The sequence below is a fragment of the Dermacentor silvarum genome, chromosome 11 (assembly GCF_013339745.2).
Source record: "Dermacentor silvarum isolate Dsil-2018 chromosome 11, BIME_Dsil_1.4, whole genome shotgun sequence".
In the NCBI taxonomy this organism is placed as follows: Eukaryota; Metazoa; Arthropoda; class Arachnida; order Ixodida; family Ixodidae; genus Dermacentor; species Dermacentor silvarum.
In genome coordinates this window covers 73,127,775-73,148,208 of record NC_051164.1, presented here as the reverse complement: position 1 = coordinate 73,148,208, position 20,434 = coordinate 73,127,775, and the positions used below count along the sequence as shown (strand labels likewise).

Sequence of the window (20,434 nt, the reverse complement as noted above, 5' to 3'; positions counted from 1 at the left end):
AAAATGTGTCATTGGCTTTACGGTCAAATGAGTTGTATCGCATTCTCACGGACGCTGTCGCGTGATTTCTTGGGACATTCACTTCTGCAGGAGTCTCTAGCTTTTGTAACGACTGCCCCATGAATTTGATGACATTGGAAAGTTTCGCAGCCTTTGAAGCTGTCTTTTTCACGACATATGATTACGAAATGAATAGACAGCATTGTCATGAAGAAATATTCAAATAAGCTCCATGTGGTCCATGAGCATTGAGCGTCGACGTGCTTGAATCGATGACGCAAATGATGGGTGGAACAAGACACTCGATACAATCGTGTACAAGGATGCACAGCAAAAAAAAAAAAACAAGCATTTTGCTGAAACGATGGAGCGTACTAGAAAATATTCGATAAATATTGTAGGGAAGCATTCAGGCACTTGCACAGTAAAGGCAGATATGAACTTAGGGCCTGTCGTGCATACTGATATATGCAGTATAGATGAAATAATGCACAAGAAAATGAAAACTCGAGCACAAGGAAACAAAGGAAATAAATCAAAAATACATCCCGTTAATCACATACAATGTCACTATATGTTTATAAATGTATCAGAGCTTTCGGAGCTTTACATTGCTTGGGGAGCCATTCTATGGTCCAAGCACTTTTCCTGCAATATAAGGCTGTCCCATGTACACCCACTAAAGTTTCAATTGAGGCTGGAAGCTAACCAACGAGATAACACGAGATGAACACACCATATACTTACGCAGCAATTATGAAGAGCGTGCCATTAGCCAGTGTTCTTGTGCGGCAGGTTAGATGTACCTTCTTTTTCCCACCTGAAAAAGTAAACCAAGTCAGGTAGGTGTTTCTTATCTGGCTATTCCGTTACAATTACACAGAGCTCGCCCAAGTTGTCGATATTGTGCGTAAGCTATTGCGTAAATGTGTCTATGCGCTTTTATAAAAATCTGAGGCGAAAATATTTCTTCAATTTTAAAATCAGCCAGTTGCATTTTAGAGTGGGATTAGCTAGTCAGAACGGCGTCATTAGTTTTAGCCTGCAAACCAGCGGAGGCTCAGAGCAAATAATTGTGGACTACCCATTATTCTTCAGTGCGCAAGCCACCGGAGCTGACGCTCAACATTGCTGAGTTTCAGAGCTTAGTAATGATGGAAACTGCGTGCAGTTCGAGGCACAATGACATGCGATAAATCGTTAACAGGAATAAGTCAAGATGTTAGTTTATTGTAGGTGGTACAATATTTAGGAAAAGTAAGGAAAAATAACAGGAAGCAGAGGCAAGGAAAACATATATCAGTAGTGGAAAACAGTGTAGCGAACTGCTGTCCGCATTTATGTGTGCCAAAAACGGCACTATGGGCAACCTTGACTTTGGAAGCTGTAAAAAAATATCTGAAACAATTGAACTCCGTGGATAATGCGAACAATTCTTTATTGTTAGAATATCGATATTTATGGCGCTGATTTACAGCAGTATCGATGCGGTCGCCTCGAGAAATGCTGTTTTGTTCGAAAGAGTCAGGTTGCACGCCGAAGGCTGTTGCTGTTTCCAGCTGCGACCTTGTGAGCGTCGAAGCAACCTTTCGGACGCTTGTGTTTTTTTTTTGTGACATTTTACAAAACTTACCATTTTGCCTAAATACAGCGTGGTGAGCAGAGAACTTGTGACTTGTCTCAGTTTTTCATGCGCTTAATTCACAATTACACACACTCTCTTTATGATCCCATGTGAGGTGATTTACTTGAAGTGCTAGATTTTTATTCATTATTTTAGAAGGAATTCTGACGTACCAGCCGCTAACCCACTCAATGAAAAAATGTTTGTGGCATTTTGCGCATGTGGTGTAAAATGCTGCTTAATGCTTCAAGCACTTCAATGCTGCTTGAGGGGACCTACTCTTCTTCGGAGTGGAGTAGTACTAGCAGCGAACTATTGCTGATGTCTGACGGTCCTGTGAGTCACTGTGCTAATTCATGCGGTCGACGGAACCCTAGATTATCTCGCCAACGCAGTACTGACGACGGAACAGCTGCAGAGTCATGCAGGAACGTCTTTGTCGTACTTTTTTTTCAAATTCCTTCTGTCATCTGGCACCAAACGCCGCAAGGATCGCTGGTTGTTGCAGCCTCTGAATGCCGTGCTCACGCTAGCCGCACCACCCTTAGGTGTAGATTGTGACAGACATTATGCACATCAGAGGAATGAACAGTCTTATAGTGCTTCCTTGTTCAGGATTCCATTGTGCCGCTGCGTCACCCTTGCTCATCAGCAAGAATGTTCTCCGGCAAGCAGGTCAAGAGTTGCTGTCGCCAGCCTGTTCTCGCCAACTACTTGATTTCGGCCTCGATACATGACTTTAATGTCGAGGTGCCACAACCTGCGCAGTGGGTCTCCTGCAGCGGCGAAAGCAATCCTTTCGCCAAGACCGATCCAAGGACGCCAGACCGTAAATATTTCTGACCAATCTCGCACTATAAATGAGCTATCACTTCCCTGACGACAGAGTGCAAATTAGTCGCCTACGCAGGTGTGAACATTTGTTTTCAGTCGTAGATTGCTAAGGTCTGTACTGCCACCCTCCGAACGTGCCCGATAATTTATTCCGTCATTATTGCTGCGAGACACTATTTTGTAAGTAAATATCTCATATTTTTGGACGTTTACGCCATCATTGGAAAAGGCTGGAACATACTGCAATGCTTTCAATTATCCACATTACTGTTGAAAAAAAAATATTAGTATGACCTGGTACCTTCACGTCTCTCGATCATTCCGCTTCACGCTGCACGTATCGGAGAAGGGGTGTGAGAGTTCTTCTTTGTCGAAGCTGGTTATGTCTCTGCAAGCGCATTAAGTTTTTTGCATATTTGGCATCATCATTGCATGCGGAGCTCCTTGCGCCGTTAGCCCATGGCTAGTTCTATAACTATACAAGAGATAAAGTGGCGGATGTGGCAATAGCCAGCGCTCTGTAATGATTTCATCGCTATAAATTTCCGCACACCATATTTTGCAGACTATAGTCTTCAAAGTCTTACAGTTGTTGTTGTTCTCCGGCTGAAAATTTATCCGTGGGCTGTCTTCGGATTCGGCATTTAGGAGTGTCTGGAGCAGATCTGCCTTCTTTGCCTGCGTTCGGAATAAATATGTCAATTTAATACGTGCAATTAATTCTGCACTCATACAGTTCTCTCTCTGGCAACATTGACCTGCACTTCACCATCTGGTAAAGTGGTGTAGCATACCAACTCTGCTTATCTGCTAGACTTTCTTTTATATGCACTTTTTCACAGCGATGTCACAGGGTCGCGATGTGGGCTTGTTGGTCTGTCATCATGGAATGGTATTTGGAAGCGCAAAAAAAAAAAAAAACACGGACACGAGAAGATAAGAAGACGAAGACAAGCGCTAGTCTTCGTGTTCGTTTCTTCTCGTGTCCGTGTTTTTTGTTTTTTTTTTTCGCTTCCAAATACCATTCCATGATGTCACAGGGGTCTCGCGGCGTCTGTCTCCAATCTGTCTTCCTTCACGTGAAGTGGTAATGTTAGAGTGCACGACAGAGCCTAGCGTATTTTCTATAACTGTAAAGGGGACATTTATGGTGCGACGACAGCAGTCCGTCATTAAATAGCGCAAATGGCCGTTTCCCACAACAAACAACATCTTACTTTTATTTTTATTTTATTTTTTGACACAGCCGTTAGGCCGCCGCTGATTGAGGGCGCCGTACCGGTGATCGAGTACCTACAATAGAGCGCCTATAAACATGGTACGCTGCACAGCGTACGCCTACTCCGTGTTTCTCGTGATAGCGTGGAACTATCAACGCAGTTTTCAGCTATGCCAAAAGCAGCTACATTTATTCTCTCCGCAATTTGTCCTGCAATGGTTTATGAAATCGTGATCAGCGTTTTCTCGGTAGCGGCCGCTTCTGCACCCCCTTCCCTACCCTGCCCTGCCTGACCACAGACATTAGTGACTATTCCAAATAATTGGCACGTGGAAAAGATATATTCCCGATCACTTCCTCTTACGCGTGTTGTCTTCAATTTTTGGATCAGCTAGCAAATAGGCAGCTGTTGCCATTTGAGAATGTTCTTCAGCCTTCCGACTCCGCCTTAAACAAGGAATAAAGGTAGCTGTTCGGCGAAGTGGTAACTAATTTTGTTTACTAAAATATTGTTGGCCCTGTTGCATTTGGATGCGCCTGTACGTAATTTTATGCGTTGCGCCTGTGTAGTTTTGTATATTCACTGCGCTTTCTGTATGTTTAGTTCGCTTTCTGTGAGCTACTGGACTGTGCACTCTAAGAACAGTTGCACCCTTTGGGGTGCATTTTTGCCATACAACAATAATCGTCATCTGTCTTGCTTGCGTTTCCTATCTTGAAAACTCTGCACTTGCTACTTTCCTGTCGAGAACGCTGCGTCACGCTGATAACGCTCTTGTCGTTCGTGACCGAGAAGTGCCGGGCGCACAGCGTTAAAGAAAGGAAAGCCACGCAAGTCAGATGACGATTATTGTTCTGTGGCAAAAATACGCCTCAAAGGGTGCAACTGTTTTTAGAGTGTGAGATTGCCCGCGCAGCTTTCACACAACACTGACGAATTTATAAAGCTTGCTGTCGCAGGTACAATGATAGCACGCATCAATGTGTCAGTGATGCGCATGTGTTCTGATATTGTTGAGTGATGCACGTTTTTCTACTCATTTTCCTCCCTTTCTCTCCCGGTAGTTTTTCTCTTCCCTGTGCAGATTAGCAAACCGGAATATTTTTCTTAATTACCCTTTACTTCATTCACTCCTCCTCTGACTGTTTTATATCCTAGATGCTTGGCCTAATCAGTGGAAGATTTCGCGTGAGGTCCTTACGCGAGATCACTGCTAACCCTAGTTTGTAGTTATACTAGCATGATGAACACTTACTCCATCCATTTGCCTCCGCTTTTCGAAGAATGGCCCGAAGTAGGCAAGCACAGAGTCCATAGGAACGCCGCGAGAGAGACCGTACTTCAACAGCGGCTTGAAGAGGAATGGTAGCTCTGAAATTGAATCTGCAGAAACGACGATCAGAATTACCTTTTTGCGACTGCTTACAGAAAGCTTAGGCTACTTTCGCACATCCTGCGCCGAATGTCGTAAGACCTGAAGTTAATGAAGTTCATGAAGAGGGGGAGGTTTGAACCACAAACGGCCTTGTTGTGGGTCATCCGCCGCAACTATGGGAGGCACACTGTACCCGACGATAACTTTCTGTGGCTTCTGCTACTGTGTTACTGCGCGAAGTAGTGCCGACGTTTTGCTGGCTGTTTACAGGACCAGGAAAACCAGACGTTGGCACGAGAAAGCCAAAACTAAGAGCAGCAAGTAACGAAAATATTTTATTCCCAGCAAGCTTTTTATTTGGTATGAAGTCAATATTGAACAAATAAATTAAAACAATAATTTGTACGATTTATTTTTCCCTACGTAGCTTCCAGTTGCTTACATTCGTGGACTACATGCAGAAGCGCAGTAAAAGAAATGTGTGCTTCGGCTCTGTAGCTTTCGCCGCACTGCCACAGAAAGTTGTCGCCGGGTATGGAATGGGCGCCGGAAACTGATTGGTAAAATAAATACATGCGGCGCTCCAAGCCTTGTTCTCGGTCAATAACAACGCTTGGAAAGTTGTCTCTCGTCAACGCAAGGGTGTGCCCAGCTATTTTTGGTTTGACGGGATTCGCATGACGCGGGCTCCTCCTTCCAAAGAAGAACTCACCCTTAAAAAAATCCGAGCATCGCGCTTAGGCAACCATGTACCCACTCAGATAACCAGCGGGTATAATTGCCGGATGATCTTGAGCAGCGTGGTTTTGAACCCACGCTGTCCCACTGCCGAGGCGGACACTTAACCACGAAGACACGGCTGCGGTTAGCCTACACCTGCCAACGGTTCGATAACATCATGGTGTCGACTTTGACTAAAGTTGACACCATGATTGACACCAAGACTTTGCGAGCATAAACCGTGAACGAATCTGCGTAAAGAGTTTTGCACCTTTGCGAAACCACTTCCAGCGCCTGAGGCAAGCAAGTTATATCAGATCTTGGCGCCGGCAACGCGTAGCGTCAAAAGTAGTTTTCTAGTGGCTTTAGGCAGCCTATGTCTAAAGAGATATCTGAATTTCGCTAAATCCTCAATTGTCGTGCCTTGGCTTGCAGCCAATCTTTCAGTTTGAGCGACATATCAGCACGGCAGCTAAGGCTAAACATTTCCGCCTGCCTAACTGTGCCAGCTAACGCCTTGTAGCCTAGCTGGTATTGCACTTGAACATTTTATCCTAGTGATTTCCAGTAATTGTGCCAGTAATTGTTCTGGCAGAGTGCCGCCTTCATTACAATATATATGTAAAACAAGTCGAAGATCATATTCTGCATAATACTATCTCCACAAATTTCAACAACGTTTCCTAACTCGCCCCCCGCCTTCCAGTCAGACTCACGACCTTCTATAAGGGGTCCAGAGCATAGTGTTTTTTTTTTGCATCACGCAGGATGCAATCCATGTGTACTTTCTTGTGTGGATTTCTGTGTATATTGTGTACATTTATTTCGCACCTAGGGAGTCTCGCATCTTGTTTCATTAGCATTTGACCGTTATCGAGAAGCGGCCAATATCCGCTCAAAATAACCACCAAGGTTGCAGTCTGAGCAGCACAGCAGGACTTCTCCTTTAAGCTAAATGCAGTGGTGTTCTGTTATGCTCTGTTAGCCTGAGTAACACGTTTGACTTCCTCTGGAGAGGCCGACACATATATATTGGTTTTTGTGAGAAAAGTTAAGAACTGTCGGTTCTTACTGATGAGCACCATCTTGCTTTCTCCGAACATTCCGGTGCACTGCCGGCACTTGAGCAACAGTTTGCAGGCAGCCTCGTCTCCGCGCTGTACGTCTGTCACAGAGCCGTGGAAGACGCCCATGGCTACGTCCATTGCCAGACGGAGGACGTGGTCATGCATGTTGACCACTCCACCCTGCTTTCGGGAGGCCACCTCTATCATTTCCGAAAACAACTTGGTGCGATCTTTCATGATCCCCACGGCCTGCGAGCAGAGACAGGAAAGAGAGAACAAACTTAACGAATATTGATAATTTTGGCAAGGGCCTTAGAACGCTGAGCACTCCTTAACCCGTTCTTTGTGTCAGTTCCAGTACGAAACATCTTCAGCCGTCGTGCGTACTTCGGCAATACTTTTGGGGCCGTCAAAGCTTTATTGGATCTCCGCGAATCTCAGAAAGCTAGGGGCTAACACCTCGCCGTGTTGCGGTTTGCTTTGGCACCATCTCGGCGCCATATTCATCCATTCTTCTTCGTTTACATATTGAAATTTTATGTCACTCGAGGTTTCTGCATTCTCGAAAAACACACGTACAGTCATCATCAGTATGAAAAGGAACAGCGAATATTTTTAAAACGCGATAACTCGGGATGCATGGGCTCACATATAGAAACTTGATGCATAATAATAAGCCTTCCCGTTGAACTTTTTAGTGTCATTGAGCAGTTTTATGGATGGCATGAGTATTTAGCCCCTACGGGTGCTTGAAAAACATTCGGTGTGTCCTGACCTACTGATGACAGCTGTACATAATATATGGCCCCTTCCTGAAGACATGGGCAGAATATACCGGGGGTAATCGTTTATATAATATATATATATATATATATATAGTCGAATAAAAGTGTGCGCTGAACCCGGAGAAACACTCACGAAAGAAACATCCACACGTTTAAAAACAACGAAAGTACTATTACTTTACTAACGTTTCGGCCGAAGTAGTGTAGCTACGGCTGTTCTCTCAGTAATTTCCGTGCATGCGTTCCCTTCTTTACTAGTTTTTTGAGTGTCACATGACACGCGAAAGCCTTCAGTTAAAGCGACAAACACCAGTGGAAATGCTACGTATATCCAGCGCCACAGTAAAAGCGTATTGAAGGCTGAAAGAATTTGATTGTATTATCTACAATTTATACATGCGTGATTGTTTATTTGTTCTTTGCTTTGTTCATGTTCAAAGCAGTCCAATTTGTAGCCTCTCAGTGGTGATGCAGTCTAGCAAGGATCAGCTCGCACCATGCCTCTATAATATTTTTTTCTTGCATTATAATTTCATCACTCTCATGCTTTGTTACAGTGTTGGAAATAATAAGAAGAAATATTACACCAACCTGTTTCATGTAAGAACCTTTAAACGTAGGAGATATTAGGCCTCGAAGCTCCTTCCATTCTTGGCCGAACACCCTTGTAAGTCGTACTTGATTGAGCAGCAGTGGTTTTGTGACGTACGTGAAAACCTGTCGTGGCAATACATCAGTGACATTTGTTCTTTTGTTAAAATATAGGGGATCACAAAGATTACATTTAAATTTTATTGCAGACCCGAATGCTGTACACCGGCCGGAGTGGCTCAGTCAGCAAACGCGTTGCGCTGCTGAGCACGAGGTCGTGGGATAGAATCCCGTAAATGGCGGCGAAATACAAAAAAACCCTTGTGCTTGCGTTGTAGTGCACGTTAAAGAACCCCAGGTGGTCAAATTTATACAGAACCCTCCACTACGGCGTGCCTCATAATCAGAACTGGTTTTGGCACTTAAAATCCCAGAAAGAAGAAGAATGCTGTACAACGATAACCTTGAGTCACAATTTGAGGCCGTTACCAATGTACTCAATAATCCTTAGCTTCATTTCTCCCTAAGAGGACCGACAACCGTCCGGAATGTGCATTGAGATTACTATTTCGATGAAAGAACTGTAACTCACAATGTTAGACACAAGCATATATTTATTCTTCAAATAAAAAACCTTTTTACATCGGCACGGAAACTCGCACATAAAGAGACGCTCCGCGACTCTCTGCGGGAACCATTGTTACTGAACCTATTAAAATCGTATCGAATTCTATAATTAATGCCCAGGCTTCTGTCCATTTCAAACGTCAAACCTCTAAGTAAAAAACATGTTTCTTGCCTAATATCGTAAGTGATGAATATATAATCTGTGTGATTACATTCTGCGAATATCTGTTGAAATGTGGCGCTACCTAGGCGCAAGAAAACTGAGCCATTCAGTGGCGGTGTGACGGTACGGAGCCGGTTTTACAAGCTTCCACAACTACAAAACTAGTCACTATACTGATTGTAGCACGATGGTGGGCCGGGCGTCGCCATGCCAGCCAACAGGGAATTTTCGCGTCCTTCACACTAGCCCTGCAACGTGCAGTGCCACCCGTCTCAATCGACTCGCAGCCGACGGCGCACCACACCCGACGTTACTAGTTCGGAGTTGGAAGACCACCTCTGGGCCGTCCGGCAATCCGAAAATGCAGCCCGAGTCCAAGGACTTCGAGCTGACACCTGAGGTCACCAAAACCAAACTGCCGGCTCTTTCAATAAAGTTTATTTCTTCATGTTGTGAGCCAATACAAGCTTAGCTTGAAAGGCATTATATATCAAAGGTAGAATAAGATTGTGGAGTTAGCCGCACCGGAACTAGGCAGCGGGTGATGAGGAACACTGCACCGCGGAACTGCCCATTAATTTTGACCATATGGTGCGCTTTGACGTGCGCCCAAATCCTTGCATCCAAATTTCATTAAAATTTTTAAACCCGCCGCGGAAGACCAGTAACTATGGCGTTGCACTGCTAAGCCAGTGGTCAGTGGTCCAATATTGGCCGTGACGGGCGCCGTTCTATTGGGGCGGTACATAAAAAGTCATCAGATGCTGACGACCTCATCACATGTATCCGCTTACTATAAAAATTCCGGCTTGATGATGTCTTTTACCATCAAGTATTAGCGAAACCATCATTGTTTTCTTTAAATCCCTGAGCAATTTGGCCATTATGGACGCCTTTCTTACTGTTTTAGTTTTAAATGCGAAGCATTTCTCGGCGAACATTTGCTACTCTGACAGTATCTATCTATCTATCTATCTATCTATCTATCTATCTATCTATCTATCTATCTATCTATCTATCTATCTATCTAGCCGCCTACGTCTTTGTGCTCTCATGGTCGTTTCATTAACTTTGTATGTACCAAAATTGGCATATTATGGCAACAGTACATGACGAACATAAATGATATGTCAGGACAAGAATGTCATGACATGCGTGTCATGTAGGTCATAAAACAGCCGTCTACGTCTTGGTGCTGTCATGGCCGTTTCGTTAACTTGGTAGGTACCAAAATTGGCATAGTATGACAAGAGTGTATGGCGAACGTAAGTGATAGGTCATGACATAAATGTCATGACATGCATGTCATGTAGGTCATAAAACAGCCACATAAAATTACAATGACCCAGTGAAAAAACATTAACACTCAGAAACCACTGAAATGGGTTCGGACGTGGGTGCTAAGTGAAGGACACTAAAGGATAATGGTAGAAGTGATAGTCCTGAGCATGACTCAGCAAAAATTACAATGACTCCGCGGAAAAAGATTAACACGCGGAAACCACTGAAATGGGTGCTGACGTGGGTACTAAGTGATGGAAACACTAAAGGATGGTGGTAGAAGTCATAGTCGCGATCATGACTCAGCAAACGTGACGATGACTCTGCGAAAAAAGGTTAACAATCAAAAACCAATGGGTTGGGTTTGGATTTGGTGCTAAGTGGAGGAAAAGGCTAAAAGTCAATGGTAGAAGTCATAGTCATGAGCAAGGCTAAGGCTTTTGCCTTAAGGTCTCCTAAGCGTTGCTGAAGGGACTCCTGGGGACTCATGACGTGAATTTCATGACGTGCGTGCCATGTAGCTCATGAAAAGCCGTCTGCGTCTTCGTGCTCTCATGGTCGTTTCGTTAACTTGGTAGGTTCCCCGCACACTGCTTCGCACAACATCGATTCCCAAAGGGCGTGGGATCTGCCGGCTTTTTAACAGCGAAAGCTGTATATGGCTAGGCGAAACGAAAAACCGTTCGTCCCATGTTTCTCTAAATGTCTTGATTGGCTGCGCCGTTAGTGACGTCGTTCTCTGTGTTCTCTGTGTCATACCTGCTCTGCCCCCAACGCCAGCTCCTGGGCTCGCCGTTGTCGCATGCGTTCGATATCTCGAGTTAGCTCGGCGTCGTAGTTAGCAGCATCCACCTGCCATTGGCGCTTGCGTTCCACTAGAAACACAAACATGTAATATAGATAAACGCTTCACTACAGCGCCGGGATTAACCGACTGCTAAACACCGGGGCCGCACGTTTCAGCTTCGCTGGTTAACCATCTGTACGGAGTGCTTGGGCGGTGTTTTTTTATTACTTATTACACTTAGCACGAGTTAAGTAGTAGGCTCGGTTTGAGCGCTGAATTAAATTTTATGCGTAAGCGTCAAATGACCCATTCAGCGAAATGCAGCTCCACTGACGTGAAACCTGGGGAGGTGCGAAGCATGCAGTGATGCGCCGCTAATGGGCTCATACTGCCCTAAGCAATGGCTCATAACCCCGTAAACGTGGCCTCCCCATAACGACGACAGAAGAGAAGTTAAATTCTACGCCGGAATAATGAGCGACAACACAGCCAGCTGTGGAAGACGACGACGACGAATGCGGGAGCAGAGGCACGAGCGCGTGCCGAGCGTGAGCACGAGCCGCTTGCTGGCCGTGACGACGACGACAGGAGACGCCGACACCCCGAGCGCATAAGGTGCTTCGCAACTAAAACGCCTGGGTGCAATTCATTGAGTGCACGTTGGAGAACCCCAGGTGGTAAAATTATTCCGGAGCTCCCAAAATATGGCGTCCCTCGACGGTTACATGCCAAAACCAGGATAAAACTTCACAGTTTATTGTTTCATCGAAATACAGCCTCCACGGTCGGCATTCGAACCCGTGACCTCGCGCTCAACTGCAGAACGTCATAGCCACTGTGTCACCGCGGTAAACTCAGATAACATCCGTCTGTGAAAATCCTAGGAAATGTCTAAGGTATCTAAAGAACAGCCATCAGTGATGAAAGGAATTTTAATTGACCATGTCAACCGAGATTTGGTGTAGCAATGTTTTCAAGTAGTAACAAAAAACCCTTCGGTTATAAATGTACTAGCTACCTCTACACAATTCACTCAGTGAGTAAATCAGCACAAGGCTTGAATTTGTTGACGATTCCGCGTAAGTGCAATTACCTCCCCTCTTTTTCTCAGTCAAAATGTTACGTGTAAATTACAGTATGGGTTTCCACTTTCGTACTGTTGTCTTACATGCAAAGGTAGACATAATTTCAAAAAGTCACCGTTATTCTTATGAAAAATATGTATATTCCTTCCCGAATAACACATAATTGCTTATTTATTCATGTTTTACTGACAATCGTACTGTTAATTTAGGTGATCACATACCTCTATTCCTTAAAAGTCATCAAGCTCCATAAATGTATTCGCAGTGAAAATCGATATCAGTCACAATCGCGGTTTGCCCGCTACAAATTTCTTTACAACAACTGCGCAAGCATGTCTCCACTTCATTGATTAGTTGGCTCTGCAGTGTCCTTCATTGCTTTTCTAAATACTTGATGGTCTGAAATATCGTGTTTACGTTAAAAAAACTCAAACACTTGCTTTCTATGCCGTAGCAAATGTTGCAACGCTTTACTTTAGACAGTGAAGTAGTTAACGAGAAAATTTATTTATGTGCGCATAGCTTAACATTTCTTCGAACGATTAATGTCCGTTACGCGTATGTGTAACACTAATGGAACTTTTCGCTTACTTGCCGTCCCGTAATTGTCTTGCCATCCTTGACGAACACTTGCTTGATCATTTCAGGATCACTCGTAAGCACCGCAGGAATGGACCCATGAAAGTACCTGTACCGAGAGTAGCAATGTTCGCAACCGCCAAGCTCAGCCAGTAGCCTAACTACTTCGGTTTTGTTCTGCTCCTCTAAACAGTCCACGCGTTAACAAAGCTAACGCAACATATCCTAGTTGTGAAGCATATCTAGTACGTGCAACTGATGAAGCAACACAAATTCGTAATATGTTTAAACCTTTTTCAAATTTCTTCAGCGATGAGTTCTATTTCAAGTTGGGGCGATATATGTATATTTTATAAGGATAACAAACATATAAAACAAGGAAAGCAATTTGGTAGGCTAGACTGCGTCATACCTAGTCACCAATGCAATTTCTTGCGCCACTGAGTATGCGCCATACCCATTGTATGCGTCGGAATTGATAACTTATTCCACTACGTATATGTAACTGTGCATGTGTCACTTCGTATGTGAAACCTCTTAGTCAGTCTGCCCTAATTAACATGCGCCGTTGGGTTGGTGTCCGAATACACAAGCACAAGGAGAGTTGAACAGAACAAAAAGCAAGAAAGAAGTAGGCAAGAGAAAATTGAAGTCGGCCGCAGAGAACTCAAGAAATCGGCAACAAAAACAGCCGAGTGTGTAGAGATAAGTAAAGGGAACTAAATGGGACCCAGTGTGGATTGACTGAGGAGCGTTGCGCTACAAATATGTGAAGGAGAAGTGCACTGGGAACAATTTAGGTAAACAGAACTGGTTCCCACCTATTCGTGAAATTTGCCAATTTTTCTCTGCCTCGGTCTTCTGTTTGATTTAACAGCTAATTATTCTCTTCAAGTAGGATGCTCGGCGCAGGCAGGCGTGTACAAGCTTCGCTTGAAAAAATAAGGCAAATGAAAGCACGTAAGTAGTATGCACAAGGTCGTGCGATGTAAGCGAGCAATGAGAAATCAAACCGCCACTTTTTGAGCTGATGACAGTTCAAGCGGGTGATAATGGAGAGACGTTCTTACTGGACGCTGTCTTTGTAATCTAGTCATTTCGTGTTTCATACATTTCTTTTGCGTCGGAATATCTGCGAATAAATATGGCATTTGTGCACTTCTTTTGTAGTTCTGAAGGACACTCACCCAACGACGTCACCGTACTTCGTGATCCAGTTGTCGAATGCTGCAGCCATTCCCTGCAGTTAAAAAAAAAACTTAGTTGATGTGCAACCTCATGACAAACCCTGCACATACGTGGGGATTACTGACGTATTTTCGAAATCTATTTTAGAAGTAGGCACAGATCAGATACTTACTCGATTTTCTCGCCTGTTGTGCGGACACAATGGCCCAAGTTGCTTATCAACTAGGGCCCACTACGTAAGTGCTCTTGGTCGTGATGTTGCCATGACGATACTATTAGAGTGTTTTAGCTGAGCGCTTGCTGTCCGCTCCGCTCAGACCGGCATATGCTAGCAAATGCCACACAGCCGCTTAGCGGGAACGCTAGTGCGCTTGCTCACAACGCTCATACCGTCAGCGGAACGAAGATCGCATCTCTCGTTCCACTAGAAAGCCGACTGAGCGGAGCGTGACAGCGTGTCTACTTGGCCTCTCCGTCATTTTGCAGCCGAGTTGATAGCGCGTCGCTCGCGTCTCGGCAAGACGCGCTTATCAAATGCGAAATCTAGGCAGTTCCCTGCAGTATCTCAGATCGTGAAATTTGAGCGGAACGGAGCGTAAGCGGCGCTCTGCTAAAACTGTCCATTGTTGTCATTCCAGCTTCGTAATTTCACTCGTCGTACCAACTTCGTCGTCCATCTTACGCAGAAGCACTGGACCAAGTTCTCTCATAGCTTGGGCCACTAGGTGTGTGCTCATGATTGCGATTCCGTCATGCTCACCACATCGTAGCCATTCGAGCTTCCTCATCTCATGCCGTCGTCGTACAGTGGTCATTCATTCGTTTATCATACCATCATCGCGACGACATCGTGGTCGTTCAATCGTAGTCACTACAGCTTCGTCATCGCATTCTTGGCATGCCTTCGTCGTCCAGTCATCGTCCCGCACAGTCGTCATGCATTCACTGTCTTACTCTCGTCGTGATGCCGTCGTGGTCTTTCCGTCGTCGTCACTTCGGCTTCGTCCTCGGATTTTCGTCTTGCCGTCCACGTCAGGCCATCGTCTCCAAACAGCTGTCGTAACGTCCTCGTCGTCTTACAGTCGTCGTCATCCCTGCTGTCTTCATGCCATTGTCATGCAATCGTTGCAATTGCGTCTTCGTCAAACAGTCATCTTCATGGCTTTGTCTCCATACCATTGTGGTCGTTTCCATCGTCGCCATTCTAACTCAGTCAACCGACTCTCATTATTCCCTCGTGATCCCACGGCCGTCGCCATACCGTACTCGTAATGCCGTTGTTGTCATACCACCTTCGTCAGTCCTTCAACGTCCTTCCTTCTTTGTCATGTTGCATTATCATCACTGCATCGTTGTCATACCGTCATGGTCATGGCCGACCTTGGCAAGCGAATGTCGTAGCAACGTTGACCGATACTTTAAAGCAGTTTATATAAGTGCGTATACCCGAATCAACCAACGCAGGTGTCTTGTATAGGCAGCCATTCCTTGATATTTTGGAAGGACTGTTTTTTTTTTAGTTTTCGCACTCTGTAAAGAGGAGAAACCCAGCTACGGATGTACTTCGAGGTTGCAGCAGAGTTATTTAAACGTGATTGCAATTTTTTGGTAGTAATATGAGCGGTGCGAAATACATGTAATGTTTTCGACCTCCGCACAACCGCAGCTTCGCCAGAGTCTTGGCACTGGATTATTGATCTACGAGCATCACATAAACCCATTTTCACTGACGGTGCGAGCGTGGATTTAGAAAACTCGCAGTTAAACGGACCATGACACCTAATTTTCGAACTTGAAGTATGTATGCATTGCATGCTAAGGCCGCACGGGTCGCACAGCAATCTTGCAATATTTGAGCGCATTCGCTACAGTACAACATTTCGATTTTGATTTTCTTACATCACAGTTGAACCGCACAGCTTTATGGCAACACTGAGTGGTAAATTGACGCACCCATAAGTGCTTCCCTCGAGTAACAGAATATGATCGCCAAGGCCATGCTTTTGCGCATTGCAAGCACCGGAATTGATCGCAGGAGTTGATCGTGTGTCATGGCCGCCACACGTAGTTTTCTTCTACATGTGCGTTTCGGTGGTTTGCTCAATGGTTTTTTTTTTAATAGCGCGAGTGAAAAATTCTGCGGGCACAATTCAACGGCGACGTCCTTCCTGCGCCATTGGGGGCCAGAGCGCGCGGAGTAAAACGTCGGATGTGGCCTCGTTCTGTTTCGCAGCGGACGACACCTCGGTGGCCCCTACTGTACTGACATCCCTAACATCACACAGTACATGAATAAGTAGAGGTATGGCGGCTATAATTGGGAAATGTGAAAACAGGCCCCCGCAAGCTTGCTGGGATGTGCGATTCCGCCGCAGTGGCGCTGCCGTCGGGGGCGCGGTGTGTGCTCTCGGCGTCTGCTTGCTTTGTGGCATTGCACTCGCGTCGGTCGTTGCTTTTTTTTTTTATCGCCGGTGCAAGAGTTTTTAACAGCGCAGCTGTTTAAGCCAACCGTTAGTCCGTGCAGAGCGAACAGAAATGTGGGCCGATCCTAGCGGATGTGCAGAAAGGGTCCAAGCGCAATGGCACATGCCCCTCTGAACTAGCGAAGGTGTTTAAGCCTGGCCCAAATACGTGGCCCATACCTTGTGATAGCCGATCAATAGCCAATCAATAGCTAATCAATAACCTATCGATAATCAATAAATTTTGGGAAATGCTGCGGATGACTTGGTAGGGCTTAGCCTAGCCCAAATACGTGGCCAATGCCTTGCGATAGCCAATCAATAGCTAATCGATAATCGACAAATAATCAATGAACTCCTGAAAATGCTGGCGATGACTTGGTAGGGCTTAGTCTAGCCCAAATGCGTGGCCAATACTATGCGGTAGCCTATCTATAGCCAGTTAATATCGATAATTGATCAGTATTCATTAATTCTTCAAAATGCTGGGGATGACTTGGTAGAGCTTAGCCTAGCCCAAATACGTGGCCAATAACTTGCGATAGCCAATCGGTAGTCAATCAATTGCTATTCGATAATCGACAAATAATCAAGAAATTCCGGAAAAAGCTGGGGATGCTAGGTGCCGATCAGCTCCGCTGTTTCTTTAGCCTTGCGTCATTAGTGCAAGCTAAGCAAATTTTTTATGAATGGGAACATTAAACGATGATGTTGCCGTTTGACGATAAAGATCTCTCAGGCTCAACAATCACGCATCACGGCACCAGCCAAAATAGCCAGATGTAATTCAACAGTTCCTCGATCTGGTGTTTTGAAAGTATCGAATTTTTATTAGAAGTTATGTGAAATGATCTCATCTTAAGTTGAATTATCGTCCGCTTTACGGAAAATAATCTATAAAGAGTTTTTTTTTTTTGGAGGGGAAGGGGGGCACCCTTATGGCCTCTTCTTCATAAATAGTGCTCAATTGCCAATATTTTATTGTTTCATTGCTTTGAAATTAGCGTGCCCTAACCTATGAAACATTGTAATGGCTCTTACTGAGGCATTTAACTGAATAGTGCAGTGGTCATGTCAGTTTGTACCTTGTAGTTTAATCAATGTCACCTTTGCATTGAACCGAAGATCATGCAATCCCGGATACAGAAGCTCAAAGTTGTATACAAACTGAGGCAGTTTCATGGGTGTTGTGTAATTTTATTTTCAACAATATAATCATCACTCAGTCACTGGTGGGCGTTGCTTTAGACTACAGAAGGCTTAAATCTCTTGATTTTCTTCTCACTTCCTTCTTGACTTAACCCCTTTAAAAGGAAATAAATGCTTGCAATGCAAGAAAACCGGAGCACTGACTTTGTCACTTGTACATGTGTGTGCATGATGTCCCTGTGAAAAAGGCAAGAATAGCGCATGCCAGCACTTTAACCATTCTAGTAATCACGGCGTGTAGGATATCTAATTTATAATTCCAAGAAACATACTAGGATGCGGTAAAACACAACATACCTATATTAAAGTCACCCTAACCACCCTAGTAGCTGAACAAGTAACTCAGCGCAATATAAAAGACAGAAACAAGAAAGGGACAAAGAAGGACAAGCGAGTTACTTGTTCAGTTATGCAGAACGAACTAGCCCAACAATTAACTATTCTAGAACACCCTAGTAGAGGCCATTCTCGGTTGGAGGAGTTTAGAGGCAGCGATTTCACATTGAAATTGTGAGTTAAAATGCGCTTTGAGCCCAGTTCCTATCTATGTAAAACATATTGGGCCCTCTACACTCATTTACAATTATCAACTGAGAAAGGTCGGACGACCATGGTCATGGTTCATGTAAAGATGCTGGTTACCATTACCTTGTCAAGCAGCTCTTCGAGGTTGCCATATATGAAGCTAGGCTGTGGACCCGGTATTCCGAGCCTCTTGAACAGGGAGAACCTCCAAGCTCGTTGCCAGAAGAACCTGAAAAAATTTAATGGAGATGTAAATACATCTGATGTGATTGAAGGGGGCAGGGGCGCATTCGAAGGAAAAAAATTTGCCACACCTTCGGGCCAAGACAGCCTGCCGCGACCGGATATTTTAAGTGGAAAACCGCTATTATGATTTATGCCAGTGTTCAAACCACTTTTGCCATCTTACGTGAGCTACGCGCTTTTCTTGAAGCACTACTGTTAATTAAAACCACGCACTATTTCTGGACTGCTTGCAATTTTATCTGTGTTTTGCTCTCTGAAGAGATTCCTTTCTTTTTTTATTTCTTAATACGTTCGATCTCATCGAGAATCATAACACGAAAGAAATTTCCAGGTGTAATTATACATTTTGTATTGATCTTTATAAACATGAATATACAGCATGGGGAGACAAAAAGTTTGTTTTGAGGCACTGAGAGCCCATGTGAACAGTAACACAAGGAAAAACTAACATGGAGAATAACACATGGTAATGAAATGTAATAATGTGAACGTGCTAATAATATACTGCTATCGCTTAGATATTGGCGAGCGTATTGAAGGTAACTGAGAAGCCCGCCTTTTGTTAGTTAAAGCATATGATGCAACAGACAATAAAGTAAGAGAAAAAATACGGGAAATAACTCATATTTAAATAAATATTAGAGGTGGGCGAATACCAACTTTTCGAATACGAATGTAAGCATCGAATATCGAATGTTGTACTGAACAGTCAGGCGCAGACGCACATATTTACGGCAGGAATATAAATTTTCGCATATTTGCTGCCACGCCTGTACTGACTAGTGCAAAAATAACACCTCTCAGTTCTAAATAGAACAGTGTTGAACAGATCAACAATCTTCATTAGAAAAATTTCATGAATAGCCTCCCAATAACATGAGAGCCTGATTGCAAACAAACTCCCACGAAAGAAGGCATTTGTATGACTAGCTTTAACCGCTAAATGAATGGTTCCCGAAAAAAAAGAAGAGAAGCTACAGAAAATAATTGTTCTGAAGGATTGTGTGCGGTAGACACATGTAAAATAGACCGTTGTAAGAAACCCGTCACATGCTTGTAGAAATTAAAATATGGGGTCTTAGATATGCAAAAACCAAGATCTCATTATGAGGCACACCGCAGTGGGGGACTCCGGAATAATTTGGACTACCTGGAGTGCATTAACGTGCACCTAAATCTACGTACATGGGTGTTTTCGCCTTTCACCCCCATCAAAATGTGGCCGCCGTGGCCAGGATTCGATCCCGCGACCTCGTGCTTAGCAGCCCCACACCAAGGTCACTAAGCAACCACGGCGGGTACACATGCTTGCACCGTAAAATATAAAACTGAGATACAGCCATACTGATAAAAAACACTAAATGAGAGACAAGAGAAAATCACGGGTTGTGACGTAGGCTACTGCCGCGAAACAGAAAACAAAGGTTACATTTGTCACACTTTTGATCATTAGTGGTACTTTGTTCGGCAGACTCGGAACAGTAACCAGGTCTAAACATTCGGTTGTGGAGATGTATTTGGTTAGTTTTAATGGTTCGAGAATACCGAATACGAATACGAAATTAATATTACACACTAACAGTCCGTATTCGCAGTCGACATTTTCGAATATTCACCTACCCCTAATAAATACAGAAATATTAAGGAAAACATTAATGGAAAGACAACTTGCCACAGGGAAGAGCCAAACTTGCAACTTCCGGATTACGGATGCGGTTATTTACCATTAAGCTATGATGGTGTTTAAGCATGCCTTGGTACGTACGTACCGTAAGGCAACTACGATAAGTTTAGGCATTGTACTACATGTATCAATTCAGCATTCTATGTGTTTGTATACATATATCCGGCATACACATATGTTAGCCGGAGTTTCCGGCTAACAGCGAAAAACAAGTGGTCGGGCGGGTCCGCATGTCACCAGTTTCCCGCGCGCACGTCACGGAAGCGGGCCGCTCTCATTGGTCTCCTTCATCCGCGGCACGCGGCAAACCGCAAAAAATCGGTCCAGGAGCGATCCCTGCCGCGGCAAGAAAAACCTGTTTCGCGGCTGCTTTCGCGGCTGC

The 20,434-nt window shown here is 44.4% G+C and overlaps 2 protein-coding genes across 2 annotated transcripts in view; one reads left to right on the top strand and one right to left on the bottom strand.

The window, feature by feature from the left end:
* Positions 1-20,434, top strand: part of LOC119432673 (facilitated trehalose transporter Tret1-2 homolog) — a 157,737-nt gene that overhangs the window by 5,463 nt on the left and 131,840 nt on the right. The gene's annotated exons all lie outside the window — the stretch shown is intronic.
* The window catches only part of LOC119432952 (cytochrome P450 3A31), a 45,116-nt gene that overhangs the window by 8,244 nt on the left and 16,438 nt on the right, over positions 1-20,434 (bottom strand). The window contains exons 2-9 of the mRNA XM_037700096.2: positions 18,246-18,351; positions 13,926-13,978; positions 12,751-12,847; positions 8,217-8,342; positions 6,846-7,089; positions 4,934-5,061; positions 3,046-3,136; positions 748-820 (exon numbers count right to left, since the gene is read on the bottom strand). Coding sequence (XP_037556024.1) covers positions 748-820; positions 3,046-3,136; positions 4,934-5,061; positions 6,846-7,089; positions 8,217-8,342; positions 12,751-12,847; positions 13,926-13,978; positions 18,246-18,351 — 918 coding nt within the window. The remainder of the gene's footprint in view (positions 1-747; positions 821-3,045; positions 3,137-4,933; positions 5,062-6,845; positions 7,090-8,216; positions 8,343-12,750; positions 12,848-13,925; positions 13,979-18,245; positions 18,352-20,434) is intronic.